The 26,693-nt window shown below is 40.5% G+C and overlaps 1 protein-coding gene across 1 annotated transcript in view; it reads left to right on the forward strand.

Moving 5' to 3' along the window:
- Positions 1 to 25,801, forward strand: part of zdhhc13 (zDHHC palmitoyltransferase 13) — a 51,700-nt gene extending 25,899 nt beyond the window's left edge. The window contains exons 10-17 of the mRNA XM_078549505.1: positions 2,826 to 2,926; positions 8,013 to 8,137; positions 8,636 to 8,698; positions 13,406 to 13,499; positions 15,275 to 15,358; positions 18,685 to 18,842; positions 22,364 to 22,458; positions 23,676 to 25,801. Of these exons, the coding sequence (XP_078405631.1) occupies positions 2,826 to 2,926; positions 8,013 to 8,137; positions 8,636 to 8,698; positions 13,406 to 13,499; positions 15,275 to 15,358; positions 18,685 to 18,842; positions 22,364 to 22,458; positions 23,676 to 23,814 (859 nt within the window). The 3' untranslated portion in view covers positions 23,815 to 25,801. The remainder of the gene's footprint in view (positions 1 to 2,825; positions 2,927 to 8,012; positions 8,138 to 8,635; positions 8,699 to 13,405; positions 13,500 to 15,274; positions 15,359 to 18,684; positions 18,843 to 22,363; positions 22,459 to 23,675) is intronic.
- The last annotated feature ends 892 nt before the right edge of the window (positions 25,802 to 26,693 follow it).

Here is a 26,693-nt window from a genome sequence, read left to right on the forward strand (position 1 = left end):
TCGTATTGTTACGGACAGGAGGGGGTTTAATTTAGAACAGCCCTGATTTCTCCACTCGCTGCCCATCCGTAAACAGAAATGTGTTTTTGATTTTTGATTTCCCCCTTTTATAAGTGGTGTTGTATGTTCCCCAAGCCTTTTGTTTGGAGTGATCCAATCCTCTACTAATAACCCCACAGAAAACTCGGGATAGGGTAAAATAAGAAGGTTGGTTTATTTTACACGACGCAGGAAAGGGGTTTCACAACATCCTCCCTTTTCTTCATTTATATAATAACAGAGGATCAGGGAAAGAAAGAGGCTCAGGGCAAAGACCACAATAAAAAAATAAGAATTATGGTTTCACATGAGTCCAGAATCAAAACCCAATGAGGAATTATTTCGCAGAGTTCAGCTGGCTGAAGGTTGGTGGTATAAGATTCGCATTTCCAGTGGTGTTGATGTCCCACGATGAAGTAGGGACGCAGAGATTAAATCAGTTCTGTAGGTGATAGTACAAAATCTTCCCAGCACTCTCAGGTTAGATGGGGGCCAATTGTCCAACCTGGCCAGAGTTTGCTTCTGTGTGGCCTGCCAGTCGGATGTTAAACAGCAGAATCAGGATGGAATCTGAAAGCTGTATAATTAAAGCAACTCAAACAGCTGAAGTCTCAGTCATGCGACAGGGTGGTTTCAGGTTGAGCTATTCTGCTAACAAGGCCTCTTGTTAAAACCCATTGTGTTTTGAGCAAGTAATTGTAGAACCATTAGCACAATATTGGAGATGAGTCTCAAATAGCTCTGCCTTTGTCCATAGCTGGCTGGTGCAGACATCTCGCCTATCATCTTTCGTGTTGGCTTGGCTGGAATGTTTATATGATGCAGGGAATATGCTACATTCCAGGGGTTTGATGTGTTAGCCTTTTTCCAAGTTTAAACTGCTCAGAAACTTCCAGAACGACCATCATGTGGTCAGGGGTGGCCATTTTATCAGTCCAGTCATTTGTCAATTTTGAAAAAACCCAATAATTTTATAAAATAGCCAGGATGATATAGACACACTTTTATATATTTTCCTTCTTGTCTCTTGATCATGACAATATACATTGATTAATCTGCTCTTTGTATAGAGACAGAACGTTATCTTGAATTGGTATCACAGAATAATTTGATCTGTAGTCCTGATAAGATTTTAATATGTGAGGCAATCCTTTTTAAAACAAAAAGTAAGAAAAGCTTTTATAAAAGCTATGGAATATCACTATCGTGATGGTGATCTCCCACAAAGCAGAACTTTTAACAAACTCAGCATTTTGAGTCTCCGCATTAATCAGAAGGTCTTTTGATCCGTGTTGTAAGGAAATCCATTACTGAATGGCCCCCAAGGGACTCGAGTGTCAACTAGTACTGAAGTTTCTCAATTTAAATATGCAGAACTGGAAAAAAGCTGTTTCGTGTTGCTCATTGTGTTGCTTGCTGACAGGTCTCTTTGCTGACACTAGATAAATAGCTACCTGCTGAGAAATTGAAATGCCAAATAATGCACCTGGAACAATCATGCAAAATAAATTGCAAAATTCAAATGAGTCCTATAGTGTAGCAAAGGAGAAACGGATTGAAATTGCAACCTGGGAGTTGAGTAATTTTGACAATCATGCTATTGAAACAGCCATTGCTTTCAAACCCCCTGCTGGTCTGTTTCTCTGTCACACAGCCAGAAGAGGGCAGTGTTTATTCAAAATAGTGCAGGTTCCGGAGACGGTCAGATATTATTTTAATAAATTTCATATATTTGTGCTACAGCTATTGGTAGTGTGACAAATGGCAGTTCAACATAAATCTGTGCCAGCGTGTGTTACTGCATGTTTTCATAATTGACCGTTTGTCCCTAAAAATATTTATCCAAGCTTCCCTCACATCCTTTATTATGAATGCAGCTGAATCCAGAAAAAAGCATGGTTTGTATTATGCAATACCCTTGCTCAGTCTAGGAAAAGTAAAAGGACTTTTCAGGCTGTTCCGTTATATAAAATGAGACACATTGTACATAAATTCCAACTCATTGCTCCCTTGACAGTTCAGCTGATTCAGATGGTGAATGGCTGAGCCATGTAAAGCCAAATTTGATCTCCAATCTGTGCTGAGTTTGCTGATCTCTGCTAGGGTAGCAATGCATAGCAATGTCACTGGCCTCAAATGCCCCCAAGTTAATAAGGGAAAAGTCAGCTATTTTTCAGGCATTTGGCCTGGCTGAGTTGACCTGATGAATAGCCTGATGAAGATTGCTGTCCAGACTATGGTGAAGAATGAAGAAGGTAATGGGGCAATTTCATTTTTTGGAAAAAGGCCAGCATTTATTGCCCGTCCCTAATTTTCTTCGAGAATATAGTGATGAGCCACCTCTTGAATACAACTGAATGGCTTGTAAGGCTATTTCAGAAAGAAGTTAAGAAAGAACCACAGTGCTGTGGGTGTGGAAGAACAAATAGGTGAGGATAGGTAACGATGGCAGATTTCCTTCTCTATAAGTCTTTATTAGTGAACCAAATGGGTTTTTTTTACAACGATCCAGTAGTTATATAGTCACCATTATTGATATCTTTTTAATTCCAGATTTAATTAATTGAATTTAAATTCCCCAACAGCTGTGGTGAGATGTGAACTTGTGTCTCTAGATCACTATCCCTGCCCTTACCTCACCCACTATGCCACCATAATTGGCTCTCTGGAATCCTAGTCTAGGCAGAGCTTGGCACGTTCAGGAGGACAGGATAGAAAACTACCAGAAGGAAAAGAGCAAAACTAATTGCCGCTCATTAATTAATTATTTATTTTTCCTCTTATAGGCGTTTTGTAAGTATGCAGACATATAGCAGCATTCCATTGGTGTTTCTGGCAGCATCGCTTTTTTGGATGGTTGTCACCTGGTTCATCCGCTTCTTGCCCGATATCCTTTTTAAATATGGGTGTGGAAACTGTGACTTGAAAGTGAAAGTAATTTCAATAATTTAAATGTCTCAATGTCTGGGTGAGTGATGTATTTTGCGCCTGAACAAAGTAACCAATCGCTGTTCGATTAAAAGAAAAACACTAAAGGAAAACAAGTACAAAATAACGTTCAGGGTGATAGGTTGTTTGTCTTTAGTAGCGTGTGTAGTTCAATGCTTTTGGCGCATCTTTCATGAGCTGTGAAGCTGATGTTGAATTTTCCCGATAGCTAAACTCCTAACTAAATTAAAATTTGCATTTGAGTTTTGAACAGATTAATAAAATCATATACTTAAACAAAAAGTTATAGAAGAATTGCATTTATTTGGCACCTCTTATGAAGTCAAGATGTCCCAAAGCACTTTACAGACAATGATGTGATCTTTGCTAACAGGGTCTCGCTACTGACACCAGCTAAATGGCTACTCAGAGTACAGCTATGTGAAATGGGCAAATGTTGAATCTCCAACTATCAAGGAAAATAAATGACAAAATTAAAATGTTCCCTATAATGCGTAGACCTGTTTCTTGCAATGACTAATTGTAGTTAATGTAATGTAATGCAGGAGACATGGCAGCCATTTCATGCACAACACACACCCATAAAGAGCATTGTGATAAATCAATAGATACTCTATTTTTCTAGTGATGTCGGTTGAGAGATTAATATTGGTAACATGTCAGTTGGGAGGACAGAAGGAGCCTTGGTATAATCTTTCATCTGAAAGATGGTGCCTCCAACAGTGTATTACTCCTTTAGAGGTACAGTGAAGTAACGCCCTGAATGATGTGCTCCAAATCTAGAGTGGGACTTGAACACATGACTTTCTGACTCCAATGCAAGAGTACTACCCACTCATAGGGTTAATAACTTAAAGGTTTCCAACTTATGCATTTCCACTGATACAAAGCAGAAACTTAATGACGACTAACTCTAGAGTTGAGAAGTTTTTAAAAATGTTTTCCATCTCAGTGCTTCCAGCTTAGAAGATTTAGAATTTAATGCTGTTTTTTTGCAACAGATTGGTCACAAAAAACAAGTCTGTATTATAGGGACATTTGAATTTTATAATTTACTTTCCATGATAGTTGAAGATTGAGCATTTCTCATTTCACATACTCGGTGCATAGCTGCTTACATGGTGTCAGTAGTTGGCATAGAACATTGTGCATAGCTGAGAAGCTTCAGTACAAGTTGACATTTGAACCCCATAAGAGCCATTCACAGTGTTTCCTGATGACAAGAAGCAAGAGGTCACCCCTCACCTCTCCCCCAACCCCTCCCAGCCCCTTTATGTGGAAACCCAAAATACTGGTTTCATGTCTGCTTTCAACCATTTCCTGAAAATAAGAGTTTCATTAATATTTTTAATTTTATTTTGAATGATTTTCTTTCCCCATGAAAATGCCTTTTGTGAAATTGCTGGTGTTTTACTGTGATGCGAACAGTCAGCAGAGTCATAGAGTCATACAGCACAGAAGCAGGCCCTTCGGCCCATCGTGTCCGTTCTGGCCATCAAGCACCTATCCATTCTGGAGTCTGCACTACCCATCCGCCCAGTGCGGCCTGACCAAGGGGAAAAGAGAATTCCGCAGGGTCCCGACACCCGCCAGCATTCTGACTCCCACAAGTTAAGCTGTCCCCTGTATAAAGGACAGATCTACACTGAGCCGTAAACTTGAACATTCCTGTGGTTTGACACTTCCGGTGATCTCGGGGTAATGAGCCAGAGTGTTTGATAATTTACTATTTATGCGATCTCCAGTTAGATTTCAGTTAGAATGGATGGCATTTTCATTTCATGAGATTTGATTGGCATTTTAAGCAAAATTGCAAATATAATGAATTGGTAAATATGGACTGGAGCTACAGATATTTATCAAATCCACCTGGTCATTTCGAGGTACGGAATTTGAGTATTACTGAAAAAAGAGTCATGCTGTTGGAGCTTTTTTTTCTTGCACTCAGCAGGACAGTTCACAAGAATACCAACAGTAAAGGGAACAACAATTTATACTGCATGAGAAGAGAGTGCTGATTGGTTGGCAAGTGGACTCTGATCGGTAGAGGTATTGCCATGAGGAATATACCAGCGAACAGTTAACTGCCAAGCTTTGTTTAAAATCAAACCAGACAGACCAGTTCTGATTGGCCAAGGTTTTGTTGTGGGGAATGAACCAAGGAATGGCTGTCCCCCAAGCTTTTGTTTAGTTGAAAAAGGTGCAAGGTGTGGACATGCTCCTTTTGTCTGCAAAGGACAGGGCCCTATGTGTGAATATATGTAGCTTCTAGCATATGTAAATGAGCCACACTGCAAGCCTGACTGATAATCGTTAGTTTTCAGTATAATTCTTAGCAGAATCAGGATTGTTTAGCAAGTGTTGTCCAATTGCGGAATCACATCTAATGTTGAACACTATGTTTTGAGTTTTGCAAGCACAGGCTGGTTGGGTATGATCTGTGCTTTGCCTGATGTGAACAGCCGAAGGGATGTGCTGTATGATACAATCCACCTAGTTCATTCCCCAGATACTAAGGATGCCATAGTGTCAGGCCAGACACTTGTTCACATAATGATGGCCAGTTGTGTTTTGATAGTTCGTAGTTCCCATCTCTGCCTCCCTCTTAATTGCGCACGCACACACGCACATCTGCCTCCCTCTTCATTGTGCACACACACGCACACACACATGGAATTAAGGGGAAAGACTGGTTGGAAATTTTGGTCATATCTAGCACTATTTACATTTGTCTCTTCACCAATTCTGCCTGACCTGCTGAGTGTTTCTAGCATTTCTGCTTTTATTTAATGTAAATGGCATCTCTTTTGTTATATATGGTATCTATAACTTTTCCATTGTGCTTTAAAAATTAATCTGTTCTCACGCCTTTAACTTGCTGAGAAGTTGGTGAATGGAAAGTCTTTGTCGACTTACTTTAGGCCTGAGCTGCCACCCAGGAGGCCTTTATTGGGCTTTTCTTCTCTTGCTGTGCTGCCACATACTAGGTGTAGCACAGCTGGACAGAGAGCACAGGTGTAGCTCCTGACCTCATTACAGCCTTGGTTCAAACATGGATGAAACAGCTGAAATCCCGAGGTGAAGAGAGAGTGACTGCCCTTGACATCAAGGCAGCATTTGACCGAGTGTGGGGCATCAAGAAGCCCTAGCAAAACTGGTGTCAATGGGAATTGGGGAAAACTCTCCACTGGTTGGATTCATACCTAGCACAAAGAAAGATGGTTGTGGTTGTTGGAGGTCAGTCATCCCAGCTCCAGGGCATCACTGCAGGAGTTCCTCAGGGTAATGTCCTCGGCCCAACCACCTTCAGTTGATTCATCAATGACCTTCCTACTTAAGGTCAGAAGTGGGGAAGTTCGCTGATTGCACAATATTCAGCACCATTCGCAACTCCTCAGATACTGAAGCAGTCCATGTCCAAATGCAGCAAGACCTGGACAATATCCAGGCTTGGGCTGATGTGTGGCATGAATGTTCCTTGCCACTTAAGTGCCAGGCAATGACCATCTCCAACAAGAGAGAATCTAACCATTGGCCCTTGACATTCAATGGCATTATCATCACTGAATCCCCCACTATCAACATCCTGGGGTTACCATTGAGCAGAAACTGAACTGGACTAGCCAAATAAATACTGTGGCTACAAGAACAGGTCAGAGGCTAGGAATCCTGCACTGGGTAACTCACCTCCTGACTCCCCAAAGCGTGTCCATTATCTACAAGGCACAAGTCAGGAGTGTGATGGAATACTCCCCACTTGCCTAGATGAGTGCAGCCACCACAACACTCAAGAAGCTTGACACCATCCAAGACAAAGCAGCCCACTTGATTGGCACCACATCCACAAACATTCACTCCCTCCACCATTGATGCACAGTAGCAGCAGTGTGTACTATCTACAAGGTGCACTGCAGGAATTCACCAAGGCTCCTTAGACAGCACCTTCCAAACCCACGACCGCTACCATCTAGAAGGACAAGGGCAGCAGATAGATGGGAACACCACCACCTGGAGGTTCCCTTCCAAGTCACTCACCATCCTGACTTGGAAATATATCGCCGTCCCTTCACTGTTACTGGGGCAAAATCACAGAACTCCCTAACAGCACTGTGGGTGCACCTACACCACACAAACTGCAGCAGTTCAAGAAGGCAACTCACCACCATCTTCTCAAAGGCAACTAGGGATGGGCAATAAATGCTGGCCCAGCCAGTGAAGCCCACTTTCCGTGAATGAATTGAAAAGAAGAAATGCAAGACTGTTGGCTCACTGCTTTGAAGTTTGGAATCAGCTGGCTGTACAATAGAGTCACTACTTTGCATTAACACTTCTGCATGATAAATTGTACGTTTCTAATACATAACCTTGTTATTGGTTTAAGTGTGGATGTATTGTAGCTTGCTGGTATAAATTTAGAATTCTGATGTCTGATGGAATTCATTGCCACAGAAGCCTGTGGAGGCCAGGTCATTGAGTATATTTAAGACCGAGATAGATAAGTTCTTGATTGGTAAGGGGATCAAAGGTTATGGCCGAATTTCTGCTCCAATGTCTTATGGTCTGTGGTTACTGGTCCTAAATGTTGTTTAGTTTGCATAATACACGTTCGGACTAATGTTTGAAGTTCAACCTTAGTCCTGGCACTGGTCCACATTTGAATCTTGTATTCATTTTAAACTTTCATAGGACAAATTTTTCCTTAATTTTATTTCTCAATTCTCTTTCGTTTGTGGATATTTATACCTGGTTTAGTGTGCTTCAAAACACCTTAATCATCTATCATGTTGCTATTTTTGTCTGGTGTCCACTTCTTTCCCTGTTGCATTTTCTGGTGTGGGGTGCACAGGATTTAAAATATCTTCTGTGACTTTGCAAAGATTCTTTGTCATTGGTGCCTGATTCACTAGGATCTCATCTCTTCCGCAACAGGTGTTTTTTAAGTATTTGTGTTGTGGGTTATGTACACCATACAAAACTATATTTGTATGTAAAGTATACTGAAACTTCCTTAACCACGAACGTACATATGCCTGATTCAGGATTTCAGATTCCATTTGCCCTCAGCATTACAGGCTGCATCTATTACTTTTATAAAACCTGGACAGTAGGCCCTGGATACCTCCAGGTTCCAGAGCAAGAGAAAAACAGGGTAAAGGGATTTCAGAATCAACTTTTATGAGACCTTGCTGTCTTCTAACTGGCTCCCACTTTCTTGTGATTGCATGCTTACACTGCCCCTTTCTTCCCCCATCTCTTGCACTTGCTTTGCTTTTTCTCTCTCTCTCCTCTGCTAACCCCTCCCCCAGAACAGATCTTACTTCCAAGCCTTGTGGAAATGACTGCAGTTGCCACATAAACACTTAATTTCAGTTGAAACGAACGAGGGTGCCAAAATGGCAGACGAAATAAAAGATTTTTATTTGCCTAGAGCTTTTCCGCATCCTCAGAATGTCCCAAAATGCTTCACAGCCAATTAGTTACTTTGGAAATGCAGTCACCAGCCTGCCATGGAGTGTCCTGAATCATTTTGTTACAGAGTGCAAAAAATAAACTAATTCATGGCTCGTGTTCATTTCCTAAAAGCTGTCTGTAAAATGTCTTGAATTTATATGCTTCTTGCATTAATGTGCCTAACTTATTTTTCCAGACTGTCGTGGCACTTGCAGAAGCCGATTGCTTGGATCCAAGGGTCTTCTGTACTCGGTGTCTTGTAAGTGAGAATCAAAGAAATAGTTAAGCTATTAGCAAGTGATCTATTTTTCAATAGAATTATATCTAATACAATTTTGTATTTCTACTGGAAAATAGCTTACAATTGCAATTATCGTGGACAAATGGTTTAAGATAGTTAAATTAATTTCTTACAAATCAAACCTTTTGATAGAATTTCTGCAACATAATTAGTTACCAATTCAGTAATCTTTTCCTTCTACAAGCTCACTTTCCACTAATTTTCTTCTCCCTTACCCCTTTCCATTCTGTCTCCATTGAGTCTTTGCTTAGGGTATGGCATTCAGTACCCTTACCAAATGGCCATTTTCTTTTTGGTCTAGGTTCAGCTAAATCACATCTTTTTTAATACAGCTGCAATATAATATTTGAGAAATTATTTTTAGGCTATATTCTGATAACTTCTGTCATGCTCGATGCCAAAGGCTACTCTTGTATGAGCTCTCTTGCTCTCAACAGACTGGAGTGTGGCTTTGTATACACAATATCTAGTTATGATAGTGTTGCCTTAGAGTTAAATAGAGACCTCTATCACCATGTTAGCTTCCTGGAATTGGCACGAGTGCTCTTTGTTCTCTTAGATATCAGATTACAACAGAACAATCAGTCTACATTACTGGTTGTAACACTATGAACTGTAAGTCAGATTTATTAAACGTGAAAATTAATTGATAGCATAAAGTCACTGCAACCAAGGATGAGAAACTTCTGTTGTTTAGTGGATTCTGACTTTTGGATAATGAAATTGCACCCTTTGTAATGTTGTTCTGACCTCCACCTCTGCAGAGGTTTATTTGAAATGTATCGCCCTTTTGCAGATGCAACAACAGAAAGGGAACAGACTTGCTATTGATTCTGGCAGAGTGTGTGCGCGCAGTGTGCCTGCCCCTGGCCTGCCTGTGCAATATGTTGACATGTGTTTGTCGGACATGGTGCTAGAGCACGAGCTGCCGGGTGAGGAGCGATCAAATGTGGCATGTGAACACCACAAAGCGTGGATTTTGAGGACAGTTCCAAGATTGAATGTGGCCTGGAGTTTGAGGCGAGCAGGCAAGACTGAGCATGGCTGTTGACTGCAAGGAAATCAGGCGACTGGCAGCTGTCTTTGTGAGAGTGCAGTTTGCAAGCACCTTGCAGAGTTACAACTAGGCAGATCTTATCTCCCCTTTCCCCCTGCTGATTGTCTCTGCTTTCCAGGTCAGGCCTGTCATGGGCAAACATTTTCGAATCTCTCCCCAATAAGCCCAGGTTCCCTGTAGGCAACAACTGGTGCGAACCACCTTTCAGACTATTATGCACCCTTGGCCTGAAAGCCTGTCTCAGAGTGTTCAGGGGTGGGAGACAGTTTTGCTGAACTTTTATGTGCCATACTCGTTTTCTTGGTTAGAAAGCATCAGGTAGTAGGCCTTTCCTCTCTTTGTGCCCTATTCTCTGTACTCTCTAAAGCAGCTTAGCTTCATTGACCAGCAAGGAAAGTTGAACATAGCTACATTATTGAAAATTAACATCATAACTGTGTTGACAGAGGATCTAAAGCATTCAATTTGTAATTTTGTTATAACAAACCTCGCAAAATGAGGCAAAAATATGAATTTTAGAAACGTAGCTCAAATTAGTTTGGGGACTGTGGCTGCTGTTGTATGTTTGGAGAAATCAGTTACAGTGATTCAAAGTTATAATGTACATAACAGCAATTTGTATTTATAAAGAGGCTTTAACACAGTAAGATGTGCCCAGGTGGTTCATGGAAGCATTATAAAACAAAGTGTGACACCCAGCCACAGATGGAGATTTTAGGTCTGATGACCAAAAGCTTGGTCAAAGAATAGATTTTAAAGAGTGCCATAATGGAGGAAGGTGAGGTACAGAGGCATAGGGAGGGAATTCCAGAGCTTAGGGCTTAAGCCGTTGAAGATACAACCACCAGTGATGGAGGTGTTAAGATCAGGAATGCTCAAGAAGCTGAGGAGCACAGATATCTTAGAGGGTTGTGGAGCTGGTGAAGATTATAGAAATGGGGAGGAGCGAAGCAATGGAGAGATTTGAAAACCAGGTGAGAATTTTAAAATGGAGGCATGGCTTAACCAGGAGCCAATGTAAGTCGGCGAGCACAGGGGTAATAGGTCAGGAGTCGTTGGTGTGATTAAGGATATGGGCATCAGAGTTTTGGAATGACCTAAGGTTTAGAGAGCATAGCATGTGGGAGCCCAGCCAGCAGTGCGTTAGAATAGTCAAATGTAGAGGTAACAAAGAGATGGCTAAGGTGTTTCAGCAGCAGATGAGCTGAGGCAGGTTGGAGATGGGCAGTGTTAAAGAAACTGAAATAGGTGATCTTAGTGATGGCACAGATATGGGGTTGGAAGCTCATCCTGGGATTAGAACAGCCTGGTTCAGCCGCAGAGAGGGATAAAATCAGTTATTTGGGAATGAAGGCATTGACTTTAGTCTTCCCAATATTTATTTGGGGGAAATTTCTGCCTATTCGTAATTCCTAATCACACGTTCAGTCCCTACATTGATATAAATTGTAAATAGTTGAGGCCCAGCGTTGATCCCTGTGGCACACCACTAGTTACAGCTGAAAATTACCCATATATCCCTATTCTCTGCTTCCTGTTAGCTAAGCAATCCTCCATTCATGCTAATATGTTACCCCTACATCATGAGCTCTTAGTTTGTGTAGTAACCTTTGATGTGGCATCTTATCAAATGCCTTTTTAAAATCCAAGCACACCACATCTACAGGTTCCCCTTATCCACATTGCTTATTACTTCCTCAAAGGACTCGAATAAATTAATCAAACATGATTTCCCTTTCTCAAAACCATGTTGATTCGTTAATTATGAATATTCGTTTCAATTCCTTTAACCATTGTTCATGCAAAGGTGAGCGGATCGAAATAGCTCTCGTGTACTGGTGTTAATATTTACTTAATCCTGTATTACACATATTGGGCAGAATTTTCCCCAAGAGCGGGCGTGTGCACGTCGCCATTTTATGTGGGTGGGCCAATTAAGGCCCGCCCAATGTGACGTTCGCCTGGAAGTGCTATGCGCTCCCTGTGCGGGCGGGGGGGTATTCCCTCAGCCGAAAGTGCGCTCTTTTGTGCATGCGCGCGGAAGAGCACACTCATCTCCCTGAGGCTAAGTGCTGCCTCAGGGAGATTGGCGCCAAATTTAAAAATGGTAAATGTAGAGAAATAAAATTTCCCTGACATGTCCCCTCATATGACACATGAGTTGGGACATGTCCATCACTTTTAATTAAACTTTTATTAAATTTTTAAAAACCTACATGAAACCTCATCCCGTCCGTGGATGAGGTTTCATGTTTTATCTGAAGCCCGCCAGGGCTCCCGGCCTGCCCGCCAACCTTAAGGTTGGACGGGCAGGTCCATTAACTAGTTGAATTAGTTTTTAAATGGCTTCAATTGGCCGTTGACAGGTCGGCGGGCACACAGCTGATTCGGCTGCGCCCCCGCCGACCTAAAAACTTAAATGACACGGGGTGACGTCGGGAGTTCCGCCCGACGTCATCCCGCATCATTTTACGCGTCGGCGAGCGGGCCCCACCCCCAGCTTGCTGACCTCAGTATCCTGGCCACTATTGTATTAAACGTTGAAATCTTGAAATGCTGAGGTCACCATTGACTTTAGACAAATGCATTGGTCCACTGTCTTGACAGCAATAGAAGGTAAACAAAGGAGAGACTAATGCTTCTATCCACTAAAACTCAAAGGTTAGCTCATTTGAAGTGGCCTAGAAGTGTTTGCATTTACTACAGATCATAAAAATTCTATAATTACAGGATTCCTTGTGACAAATTTTCAGACCGTTTTGTCTTTGGCCACTCTCATCCTTGTTGTAATCCATTTCACATAGTGACAGGATTTCTAACTTGCATTTCCTTGAATGTACAAAAATGCAAAACAAGCAACATTGTTTAGCAAGCAATACTGCACGAACTCGATATTAGCATTTTCAACAAAACTTGCATGTGGAACATCATTTATCTTCTCTGTGCCACGCTCACCTAGGCTCTAGTACAGTGGCACAGGAAGAAATGATGACTTGGGAAGTGCTATGCTGTTTATCCTTCAGAATCGGCTACTACCTACTAAGCTATCCATCAAGTGAACTTGAAAGAGTAAATCTGTCTCCTTCTTAAGAAACTTGTTGTAGTCAACTAAAGCCTCAGTGTGTTTCATCAGCTAAATTCAGTGTGCTGATAACGTAGATGGTTATCAGCAAGTACTTCTGGTGAGAACAACAGCTAATGGTTTTGCAGTTTAAAAAAATGTAATATTGCTCAGACCAACTAGTATCCATGTGTGGCTTTGTCATCTATAAACATAATTTTCCTTGCAATGAAATAGTCAGCTGCAACTACTGTACCTTCCACCTCATCCACAGAGAACCTAAGCCTGCAGCAAACAACATACAAAATGATCATGTACATCTCAGAAATAGTGGTAGAATTGACGCATCTTTGTTAGTAACCCAACATTACCGAATTGCACCTGCAGTAACTTTCCAGTTTCTGATTCTTAAAGTTGTATATGTGATTATATTACTTTGCTGTCAATGTGATCTATTACCTCTTTTCCCCTGGAAACCTTTTTCAGCTAGCTATCAGAAGATCTGAAAATAGATTGGTTGTACTAAGAAATGCTTGTTGATTTTCAGATCCGCAAACCCCTTCGATCCAAACACTGTGTTGTTTGCGACCTTTGTGTAGCCAAGTATGATCACCACTGCCTGTGGATTGCAAGTTGCATTGGTGAGTCTTTGTTTTGCAGAAGATATTCAAGGTGACTCTCGTGCACAAACCAATTAGGCTTCTAAATCAGAATCAATTCTGGAAATAGTTTAAATTAAAACTATTCCATCAGCCTTCAGAAAGAGGCCATTGATGAGGTGATGCAATTTTCACTCGATGACTGAGTAAATTTAACTGCACTAATCTTTCCTATTAACTGTAAGCCACAGTGTTTTACATAAAACTGTCTTGTTTGAACCTTATTAATGATATTGAGGCCAATCAATTTGTTCTTGATTTTCTACTTGATTTTGTTCTTTCTACATGAGAGCTGCATAACAGTCTTCACTAATCTGCTGTCACTCCTCATAACTTTACTCAGTTATAATTTCTGTTTTATAATTCATTGTTGCTTATATATAATCTAGAATGCTCATTAGGCAAGCTATTTCTGTCACTAATGATTTTCATTCATCATCTAGCCAAAGGCACCAAGTTTCGTCATCAGTAATGCAGGAATTTCAAAGTTTCATATAATCTCATCTATAAAACATCCAATATGGATATTGAGGTTATTAATCCTTTTTATTTTCATTCCGCAGTTCTGTTTCACACTCTCATTACAAAATCTGCATCCAGCAGGGTCGGGTAGTCTGCAGTATAGAAAGCTTTGTATGACACGTGCTGGCTGGCTGCTTTGTTCACCAGCACAAATCTAAGAAGGAATCCACCCTAACCAGCTTTTTCTTGCTGTTTCCTACACGGCACATTGAGCGGTGCCTGTTTAATAGGTGGATATCCATATACCGAATCAGGCAGCAGAAGACATTCTGTGAATCACAACTGTTTTATTGTTAAACTATAGTTCAGTACCAATACCAGTTTCCACTCTTCCCTTCTGGATTCTCTTCCTGTCCAGAAGCAAACTTAACTACTGGGGAAAAGCCCAGCTCTTAAGTACAGGGTTCAATGAGCACCACATCACTCTGAAGCTTGTTGTGGCTTGCCCTTAAAGGGACCTGCATTTCTAACATTGTCAGAATCTTGGAGGTGTAGTTCTGTCACTTGGATTTAGTGGGATTTAATTTATTTCTAAAATTGACATAAATCATCAAAATGCATAACTTGAACTTATGCATTTTTTTACAGGATTTATGATTAAAGCAGGTTATGTTTTAACCAGAAGTGAGTCTTCCATCTTTCAAGTTTCATGATATAATGACTATCAGATGCACTTTCTTGCCATGCTTGGCTCAGGAGTCGAGATGGCCATGAAATGATAGTTATGCTCCTATAGAGTAGAACTGTACCCGTTGACTCATCTTGCATGGCCAAGTACTGTTCTATCCAGCTACCTAGCTAAGATCTAGCAAAATTCTTCTAGTAAAATTGACCGGGTTTGAATATTACTGAAAAGTATTCTTGAGCTTGCGATCCTTGCAGTTGAGACCCAATGCCCTTTTTCTCAAATAGAGAGGTTTTATTTTCTTTAAAGTACTGAATTAAAGAGGTAGTTTTGCTATCTGCTTATAAAATGAAGCAGTTTCCTTCAACTCCAGCACCAATACTTTCACTATTGAGGTTTTGCCATTCTGGAGCAGATGTTTTGTATCTTTTGATACTTGTAAATAAATTTCTGTGTACAATGTTAAAGGTTGTAGAAAGGGAAGAAAATAGTGCTGTAATTATTTCTAAGAAATATCTACCCAAGGTCTCAAAGGGATAGTAATCTTCTCGGAATTAATATCAAAATCACACATCTTTACTTCTTTCATCATATATCTTTTTTTAAACAGGTGCATGGAATCAACGATATTTTGTTAGCTTCCTGTTTTTCCTGTTTACAGTAGCTGTCTGGATGGTTTATGGAACTATTATGCGTAAGTGACTTTTTTCAACGGTCCTTTTCTTTGTCATTTAACAGGATGCCTGCTAATTTAAAACATTGAATTAGATTTTCATGCAATATGACTAGATGCCAATTGTCATATACAGAAGAACACAAGAAATAGGAGCAGGAGTAGACCATATGGCCCATTTAGCACCATTCAGTATGGCCATGGTTGACCTTGGGATTCAGTTCCACTTTCCCGCCACTTTTCTCAAACGGGAAACTAATATTGAATAACTTAAGCTGTGTCAGATTAGTTTTGTTCTCCTCATATTAGCAAATGAAACCATTGCAGTGACACTCAACGTTTATCACAGTCAGGTGACCCTATTCTATCTCAGTATTATGCCTCAGCCCCACTTCCAAAGAGCACACTTCCATTCCTCCACCAACCTGCTCATGTCCTATCTCACTGCCATCAGCTCTTTAATCCTAGTAGGTAAGGGGTTTAGTTTGATGCTGGTTCCTCGGTGCATAGATAAGATGGATTATAAAATCAAAGAGGTTACGTATTTCTAAGACTTTTCCACCAGAGCGTTCTTAACCTTTCTTTAATATGTTTATAGTTAATATTTTTTCATTTACTTCTTCTCACCACTTCAAGAAAAAGGCGCCTACTTAATATTGTGAAATCATTGCACAGTTTCACAGCAGTTGTTTAATGATTTCTTGTAAATAGACAGTTGGCAATTTGATTTAATTTAACTTCAAATTTTATTCATTTATCAGTTGATTTATTTAAAATCCAATATTTGGAAATAGTTAAATGCAGTTGATCTAATCAGTGGATTTAGATCACAACAATGTATCTGAGAGTATGAGCGTAACATAAATAGGAGCAGGAATGGACTATACCACTCTTCAAACCTGTTCTGCCATTCAGTATGATCATGGCTGAAGTTCTACATCAACTACATTTCCCAAACTATCCTCATAGCTTTTTTTTATTCTGTCTTGGGATTGAGTGTCACTGGCTGGGCCAGCATTTGTTGCCTATCCCTAATTGCCCTTGAGAAGGTGATGGTAAGCTGCTGCCTTGAACCACTGCATTCCATGTGGTGTAGGTACACCCACAGTGCTGTTAGGGAGGGATTTCCAAGATTTTGACCCAGAAACAGGGAAAGAATGTTGACATAGTTCTAAATCAGTATGTGGTGTGACTTGGAGAAGAACTTGCTGATGTTATTCCTATGCTTCTGCTGCCCTTATTCTAGTTGGTAGAGGTCACCGGTTTGGAAGGTGTTGTCGAAGGAGACTTCCGGGTATCTGCAGTGCATCTTATAGATGACACACTGCTGCCATGTATGCTGGTGGTGGAGGGAGTGAATCCTTATGATGGGCATGGGAGAGTGTTCCACCACACTCGTCACTTGTGCCTTGTAGATAATGGAGCCTGGCTTTGAGGAGCCTGGAGGTGGGTAACCCGCTGCAGAATTTCCAACCTCTGACTTGCTGTTGTAACCACAGTATTTACGTGGATGATCAGTCAAATTTCTGATCAATGGTAACCCCCAAGATATTGTTGGTGGGGGAACTCGACGATGATAAAGCCTTTGAATGTCAAGGGGAGATGGTTAGATTATTTTTTGATGGAGATGGTCATAACATGGCGCTTGTGTGGCGCGAATATTATTTGCTACGTATCAGCCTAAGTCTGAATGTTGTCCAGGTCTTGCTACGTGCGGGCATGGACTGACTGCTTCTGTATGAGGAGTTGCAAATGGCACTGGACACTGTGCAGTTGTCAGTGAAAATCACCATTCCTGACTTGATGACGGATGGGAGGTCATTGGTGAAAGCAGCTGAAGATGCTTGGGCCTAGGCTACCCTGAGGAACTCCTGCAGCGATGTCCTGGGACTCCGATTACTGGCCTCCAACAACCACAACCATCTTCCATTGTGCTAGATATGACTCCAGTCAGCGGAGGGTTTCCCCCTACTCCCCATTGACTTCAATTTTGCTGGGGCTCCTTGATGCCACACTCTGTCAATGCTGTCTTGATGTTAAGGGAAGTCACTCCTCACTTCGTCTCTGAAATTCAGCTCTTTTGTCCATGTTTGGACCAAGACTGTAATGAGATCTGGAGATAAGTGGCACTGGTAGAACCCAAACTAAACGTCGGTGAGCAGGTTTTTGCTGAGTAAGTGCTGCTTGATAGCACTGTCAATGACACCTTCCATTACTTTGCTGATGATTGAGAGTAGACTGATGGGGCGGTCATTGGCTGGATTGGATTTGTCTTGCTTTCCATTGCCAGGTGAATGCCTCTATGGTAGCTGTGCTGGAGCAGCTTAGCTAAGAGCGCAGACAGTCCCGGAGCAGAAGCCTTCAATACTACAGCCAGTATATTGTCAGAGTCCATAGCCTTTGCTGTATCCAGTGTCTCAGCCATTTCTTGATATCACGTGGAGTGAATAGATTTGGTTGAAGATTGGCATCGATGATGCTGGGGTTTCAAGAGGAGGCTGAGATGGAACATCTACTCGGCACTTCTGGCTGAAGATGGTTGCAAATAATTTGCCATGTCTTTTGTACTAATGTGCTGGGCTCTCCCGTCATTGAGGATAGGGTTGATTTTGGAGCCACTTCCTCTACTTAGTTGCTTTATTGTCCAGCACCATTCTTGACTGGATGTGGCAGGACTGCAGAGCTTTCATCCGATCCATTGGTTGTCCGAGAACCCATCGTCCTCGTTCTTGAACGTACTCAACAACTGAATGCCCACAGCCCGCTAGGATAGAGAATTACAAAGATTCAACGCTCTGAATGAATAAATTCCTCTTCATCATAATCCTGAATGGCTGACCCCTTACCCTGAGACTATGACCCCAAGTTCTAGCTTCTTCAGCGAGGCAAAATGGCCCCTCAGCAAAACCTTTGGTTTAGTGGTAGCATGCTCACCTGAGTCAGCCTCAGTGATGTACAACATTGGCTTAAAGACAACTCTCCTGACAGTGAATAACAAACACCTGTTTCATATCAGCGTGGTTGTCATAATAATGTGCTACAACATATGGTTTGAAGTTTTATGCAGTAGCTTTATCTAGATTTTGCCTGGAGCAATTTTCCTTGAGAACACTGACTGTTTGTGCAGTATCTGAGCTTAATGAGATCTTAATTACTAGCCCTTGTAGAAAATAAAAAATCTTTAAGAAAGAATTTACAGATAAATTCTGAAATAGACCCAATACAATGTAGATTAAATCTCGCCAGCAAGTAATTAAAATTTGATTATTGTGTCAAGGCTTAAGAATACAGAATACTTGTCTTGTAAGCATTCCAGGAAATAACCATATATTGTTTTACTCCTGTAGACTGGTCCTTGCATTGTGTAACTAGTTATGAGAAGGATGGACTATGGATATTCCTGACCCAAATAATTTCATGTTCTCCATGGATAGTTTGGATTTTTCTACTTGTGGTGTTCCATTCTTCATGGGTGACATTCCTCTTAGTAAACCAGCTCTATCAGGTAAGATAGTAGCACTGTATCAGAACTGGATGTGGAATTAAATTTGTGCAGCAAGAAGGTGCAGTCATGTTGCGGAAAGCACAATGATTAATACTGAAATGCTTGTTTAAAAAAAAAGGGAAATGTTGCCAGAGCTAACCCTTCCCCAAATACATTAGATGAAAATTCTTGATATGCATTAATATACATTTCATATATTTATGAAAGTATTCCATTGCAACCTTTTTTCATTTTAAGAACTGTTGCACTAAATCGAATGAATTGCTATCCTCCACTTCCCAAGTAAGAATGTGATATGATTAATATTTTTAAGTAGCAGTGATTTAACCTTTTGTGCTTCATTAGGATATGAAATCAGGTTTGGTAAATAATTTGTTCACATGATTGGTGACTAATTGATGCCTGCAGGTTGTAGGGTATTTTAGCATTATGAAAACATATTCCATCATTAAATCTTCAAGGATGGTCAAGTCTAAATGGCCCAAAGTGTTTGGCAAAATATTAAGTCTTACTGGGAAAAATTTGGCAGTTGCCTATACCTTCAGGTTATGTTTATTAATGAGGACACACTGACTATCACATTTAATTTAAATTGCACTGTTCAATGCCTTTCACATGCTGGTACAGGATTTCTTGTGAAGATAAATATCCAACAATTATTTGTTTATTGGGAGGCAGTTACGTTCTTTGAGGTCAGTGCACTTCAGAGTCCATTACTGTTGGTTTTCATTTTCTCTATTCATCTCTATGCTTCAGTCATTAGCCAAATACATTGTTCATTGGGGTGAAAACAAAAATATCAATTTATTTGTCTGGCATCGCAAGTTATTGGCCTTCAGATGCTTTTTCTAACCCTATTGTTGATCTTCGCTTTCTGTTTATCAACTCGGAAAATCAATTGTAGAATATCAGCCACACCCACCCGGAGGGGGCAGGGGTTATCTTATGAAGAAAGGTTGGACTGGCTGGGCCTGTATCCATTGAAGAATTAGAGGTGATCTTGTTGAAACAAAGAGATCTCCCATTTAGGATGGAGAAGGGAAGAATTTTTTTCTGAGAGTTGTGGATCTTTGGAGCACTCTTCACCAGAGAGCGGTGGAGGCAAGGTCATTAAACATTTTTAAGGCAGAGATGGATAGATTCTTGACTAACAAGGCAGTCAAAGGTTATCTGGGGTAGACGGAATGTGGAGTTGAGACCACGACCAGATCAACCATGATCTTATTGAGTGGCGGAGCAAGCTCAAGGGGCTGAATGGTCTATTTCTGCTCCTAATTCATATGTTTATATGTTTTAGTCATGAACACAGTTTTGTTCCTGGAGCTAAAAACACAAGTATGAACTTGCATATGACATTTTCATAACCGTTGGTATATTAATGTTGCTAAATTATCAGTCTGGTTATTCAACATCCAGTACTCGAGCAGAAATTTCCTCCAGTTCAGTATTGGGAAGACTGAAACCATTGCTTTCGGTCTCCACTCCAAACTCCATTCCCTAGCTTACCGACCCTGTTCCTCTCTGTGACAACAGTCTTAGATCAAGCCACTCTGTTTGCAACCTGCATTGGCAACAACTTGATTTTAAAATTCTTATCCTTGTTTTCAAATCCCTCCATGGCCTCGGCCCTCCCGATCTTTGTAATCTCCTTTGGCACAGCAGCCTTCCGAGATATCTGCGCTCCTCTAATTCTCTACCTCGCTTCCTTCCTTTAGGACAAAAAGTTTTGGTCATCTGGCCTAATATCTCAAGTGTCATGCTTTGTTTTATAATGCTCCTGTGAAGCACCTTGGGTCCTGTCGTTATGTTAAAGGTGCTCTCTAAGTATAAGATGTTATCCACTGATATTTTAAACCCCTTTTGTGGAGGTATCCTTTATTTGGAAATTTGAAGCCACCAATACAGAAATTGTAGCCAATTGTGTGAATTAAAATCTAAATCTTGACTAGTCCCAAGGTGTCCAAATTTCTGTATTTATATAGTCGGTATTCCAAGCATATATTTTGTTTCCTGAATTTCTAATGCTAATTTGGTTGTGTTCACAAGAACACGACACAGAAGCATGAATAGACCATACGGCCTGTCAAGCCTGGTCTGCCAATTAAAAACAATCGTGACTGTTCTTGGGCTTCAACTCTGCTTTCCTGCTTGCTCCCCATACCCCTTGGTTCCCTGAGAGACTGAAACATTGTCTATTTCCACCTTAAGTATAGTCAACAATGGCACATCCACAACTCTGAGGTAGAGAATTCATCTGTTAATGTATTGAAAAGGAAACCTGAAAAACAAAGAATATTTTCACCCTAATTAAATTGACGTTCAATACCTAGTTTGTTGAAACTGTTTTCTAGTCTTTTAAGGAGAAAGTGGGGAGGCGGTGGTATAGTTGTATTGTCACTGGATTAGTAACCCAGAGACCTAGGTTAATGCTCTGGGAACTCAGGTTCGAATCCCACCATGGCAGATGGTGGAATATGAATTCCATGATCATTAAACCATTGTCGAAAGACGTAAAAGCCCATCTGGTTCACTAATGCCCCTTAGGGAAGGAAATCTGCTGTCCTTATCAGCAATAAATGCTGGCCTAGCCAGCGACATCCATTTCCTGTGAATGAATAAAAAAGCCCTCCCTCCCATTGAATGTGACCTGTATGTCTTAGCATTCAATTACTGAGAGCGTTCCATCAACTTGTGTGCTGATAAACAGAAAATATATAAAGCTGCACGTGAAATTTGAGAGCATCTGCCCCTTGTGCAAAGTCCACATTACTATTGTAGAACTAATTCACTGAAGTGGTGTCAAAAAAACAATTCTTCTCTCTCTCTTTAGTTCCACTGTGACCTGTGTGCCAGCTCTGTGCTGTGCGTGGACCAAGGGACCAGGACTACTGGAATCTGCCAATGCTCTCTTGATCCCAGTCTTTCAGGTGCCGGCAAAGTGTTTGTTCTTTGCTTGGCGGCTCCCCTGTGTAGAGTGTTTGGGATTTGATCCCATGTAACACCACTCCATTTTATTTTATAACATCAAAAACTGCATAAAACAGACTCCAAAACAAAGTTCCGTAACTAATAAAACAAACAGGTATTCCCTGAAATATGAAAGCTTGAAAATCGTTCATTGATTACTGATAAAGCCAAAATTTAAACGCAGCCGACAGTCACCATGGTCTCGCTGTTTTTTAATTGGGGGCTTCACTTGGAACTTGCCCTCACCTTCCTCCGTTTGTGCTTCAATCTGTGCATCAGTTTCTTCCTCCACTTGTCTCTCAAGGTCTGGAAACTAAGCAGCTCCCACTCACTTTAAGGTTGCCTGGTGCACCGTCAATGCATGGCTGTGCACACAAAAGGCGTGTAATTCAATTGATAATTCCAATTATCAGGTGCTGTTCTGCAAGCCTATTGTGTTCCAATTATTTACTTAAATGGCTCAATCATCGTTCTGATTAAACATGCTTTTAAAAAGCCTGGGCTAAATGCAAAATTGTTTGAGAAAGTTTAAAAAATGTATTCTTCTCATCTAGATTTTCTACTTGGGTCTGACAACCAGTGAAAGGATCAGTTTGATCAAACATGCACGCACTGGTCGTTCTCTTGGACTTCAGCAAAACCCATTTAAGTAAGTATTTTGCAGCAGATGTTGTAATAACTGTAGCTGGAATAAATCCGCTCCACACCTTTCCAGCCTTGCTGTACAATGCAGCAGCTTAAGTCAGGATGCCCTGTGCTCCCATCAGGGGTAGGGAACGGCAACTGCTGCCTGAGTTAATAAGGAAGTTTTAAGGCTGTAGTCTCTGTTAACTAAAAGAAGAACTTGCATTTATAAAGCACCTTACCAATTCTCACGAATATCCCAAAGAGTTTTAGAGGACACCGACATGATACCCTGCTGTTATCTGAACAGTGTCACGGTATATAACATCCAACTGAGCCTTTGGAAAAGGCAAATTGGTTTTCTGTTTATCTTCTCATGCAAAAAATAATACCTCTAGCAATTGCACGTACCCTCAGTGAAGTATCCCCTCAATGATGTGCTGAAGTCCTAGAATGGAGCTTTAACCTGCTTTTGGTTGGAGGTATGAGTGGCACCAATTGAGCCAAACTGACGAGCTCATTATTAGCAGTTCTCCTATGTCTGCCAACTTGGCCCTCTACCATTTCTGGCCAGCTAATGCTGACTGGATGACTTCTGGTGAATAGCTGTCCACTCTCTCCTGAATGCTCCTGCAGGGTGACTCTCTGGTTGTCCGGGACTCCCTCCTGTTTTTGTGTGTTGTAGTTTGTGCTTTACTGCCTCTAACTCATCTCCTCAGTTCCAAATTTATAGTTCAAATGCTTAAGCTTATGCTCTATAATCTTAAGAGAAAGATGCTGTTCTGTTTAGCTTAGACCATTTAGTAATGGGGCTCCGAAAATTGATAGAGCTGCCATGCAATCTACCAAAATTGCCCTTGAAGCGACAGAATTCTGGGGATCCTGAGCATAGATCGAATGATTCGTCATTTTTATATACCCGGTCAGCTATGTTTTTTTTAATCGTACAATAAAGACAAAGGCTAAAGAAGGAGACGGCAATAGCAGTATTGTGTATCAGGGTATATATTTTTTTGTATATGGCAAAGTAATCACTGTCGGTGCAGCACTATGTCTGCTGAAAATGTTATCATGAAACATAAAAGCATTTCATGAACAAGCTAGATGCCTGGTAGCTCCAGTACCACCTCAGCTTGATCCGTGAGCTGGGAGTTGGGGAGGACATGAGCATTTGAATGATATCATAGTTCATGCAAGAAATAAGACTGTGCTGGATGCTTAAATGTTGCTCATTGATTGCAGTCATGGCTGCTGCCAGAATCTGGTGGACTTCTTCCAGTGCCGCTGCTTTGGTCTGTTTAAGCCAAATCAAATTGACTGGACTCGACAGTACGGCATGGGTTTTGAACAGCCAAGAGCAAACGAGTTTCAGTTTGTATGAGAAATGTGAAAATTGAAATTTTAATATTGAATTGATATGTATAAAGTTTTTGTTTTGTGGTGGACAATAAAAAACAAAGAACTGTATTTCCTATTGTAGATTTTCTGGAGCATCTCAGGTGATACGTGATTTCAGTACCTTGAATTGTGATATTTTTAAATATTTAAGTCATGTACTTGACCTCATTGCTAAGCTGAATGGGATATGTTTGATGGTAAAGACATTGTTATTTCATAAATGTTTCAATTTGACCATTGTTTAAAATAAAATTGATACTTTAAATTATTATAAAATTATATACTTTTTTTAAACTGTTAATTTTACAATGTTTGTAGTTTCTTGCTAGGGACAAAACGGCTGCTTTAATTCCAAAGCTTGTTCAGCTTTATCTGTGATTTGGGTTACCAGCTCAGGTTGGACATATTTCTTGAGATTTCATCTCACAACCTGTAGTCAACCTTCATCCTGTCCAGTCAAACCACCTTTTTCCCCATTTTGGATTTTATATTTTAGACCGAGCTAATGTGTTCGAAGGACGTTGAGAAACCGCTCCTTTTAATGTCCCTGTTATTTTTCTCCCGACTTGCTCACAGCAGTGTCCAGCAGATAAGTCTTCAATTTCTAGATTCTCCAGGGAAATCCAGGAGTGTTGGCTAAGTACTCTAAATGAGTCCATTTGAGTTGATTTATATCTGTTGGTCCCTGCCATCATTTAACTTGTTTAACAAAGGCATGTTTTTAACTGTAATTGCCCATACTTCTGTAACCTGTTATTCTACTTCATGACAACTACCACCCTTAAATTTGCTTGAGAACCTACTCTGCTCCTTCTGTCATATGTTCAAGCATAGAATGAGTTAAGTGTTGTCAGACTGACTCTGATAACCTAAGTATTTGGGTTACTAGTCGTAGAGCTGATTTATTTTAGTAAACAGAAGGAAATAACATTTACAGGAGAGATACAAAATATAGCATGTTATTTGAAACTAATACATTTGGTCATTACCATCTTATGAACCATTTAGGATTTTTTTTCCTTTTGATAGTAAACAATGCATTAGAGCAACTTTATATTTGAAAAAAGTCATACAGATCTGGAACTACAGGGTAAAGTAAGAGATCTGGAACTACAGGTAAAGTAAGAGATCAACAACAACTTCCATTTATATAGTAAATATATATTGCACACACACAACTTCCCAAGGCACTTCACGGGAGCATTATCAGGCAAAATTTGACACTGAGCCACATGGGATTTTAGGGTAGGTTTTAATCAGGTGAGAAAGGCTGAGAGATTTAGGGGAGGAATTCCAGATCTTTGAGCCCAGTCAGCTGAAGGCACAGCTACCAGTGATGGAGCAATAAAAATTGGGGATGCACAAGAGGCCAGAGGAGGGTTGTAGGGCTGGATGAGGTTAGAGATTTTGCAAGATGTCAGACTTATTTTGCATAATTGAAAACATATTAAGGCAAATGTCTGGAATAGAATCCATCCTAAAACTGAGTACCTCACTTTAAATTATAGGTAAATATCTGTTGGCTATGCAAAAGTTGAGTCTAATTGGTGTAATCAGGCATGACTCATATTTCTTAATTTAAATGTAATTGCTATCTGCAAAGACTTAATAGTGTCTGGACCAACTGCTTTGCGAATGATTGCACTTCAAGGATGCAGATTCTGTACTCAAATCATTTTATATTTACTTGAAATCACCTACATGGCTGTGACAGCATTGCACTTATGAGATGCTATAAAACTGACCATGAACTTTCAAGCATTTAAAGCACTGTTTCGTAAAGCTTTAAGAATGATTTTCTGTCAATTTATAATGAATAAAATGATCTAGAACTAGATTGATGTAGGCAACTTTAGAATGTTTCATAATTTGTGTATAAAAATTTTAAAATGCAATAAATGTGATCTTAATGGTTAATTTGTTTTTTGATTTTTGCAAATTGTAGCTCTCTAGTGGTGGTAATGTTTTAAGACAAAAATAAATGCTAATTGGTTGCCCTGTTGTGATAGTGGGTGTCAAATGCGAGTTCAAATCTGTGTTGACTGCCATCTACAACTGAGCTACCTTTACAGTGTTTCGCTACTCTAAGCACAACTGTCTAAATGATATGGGCCATTCGTGCAACACACGATTTTGCCTTTTGGCTGCTTGACCAAAGAGTATATCCAAGTCCTGGACTTGACAGCTCAGCTGACTGAGGTGGGACACTTGTGGGGAAATTGGAGGAAAATTGCATGTCGCAAAACCAATTATGTAGTTTTGGACTCTCTATTAATTGCAATGCTTTGGTCTGCTTTCATCAGATAATTCTATGTTGCTGTTCAAAACCTTTTTGAACTTCTGCTGATATGACTCAGCTGCTTGTTTGTTCTGTTCCTCATCTGAGCACTCTAAAAGCCTCTAGTCACATTGTCAACACAATGCGTCATTATTTTTGAGTTCAGTAGGAGGTGCACGTTTAGTTTGTTTCAGACAGGAAACTAAAATAATTTTCACCTTTGCCTGTGTTTGTGTTTAGCAATTTTCTAAAAAGAGGGGAGTATTCAAAAGATGAACCTGCGGGTGTGGTGAGAAACAAGGCAAGCAGAAAGATCGTTGTTGACAGTGTTCTTGGGTAAGAATGAAACCAAGGAGAGAGAGCAGTGTGGTAGAGGTCGGAGAAACTTTGGAGGAGGAGAATTAAGTTGTGTTGGAGGTTGTGGAGAGATAGTGACTTGGCGGCATTTACACAGACTGTTGATGACTGACCATTGTGGGGTTTGTGGACCAAATAACTCAGTGGAGGCAGAAACTGCAAAGACGAAGAAGGAAGAGACCATGGTTAGGTGGAGATGAAATAGTTTGGGAAAGTTGCAAGATAGA

The sequence above is a fragment of the Cetorhinus maximus genome, chromosome 9, assembly GCF_964194155.1.
Source record: "Cetorhinus maximus chromosome 9, sCetMax3.hap1.1, whole genome shotgun sequence".
Lineage (NCBI taxonomy): Eukaryota > Metazoa > Chordata > Chondrichthyes > Lamniformes > Cetorhinidae > Cetorhinus > Cetorhinus maximus.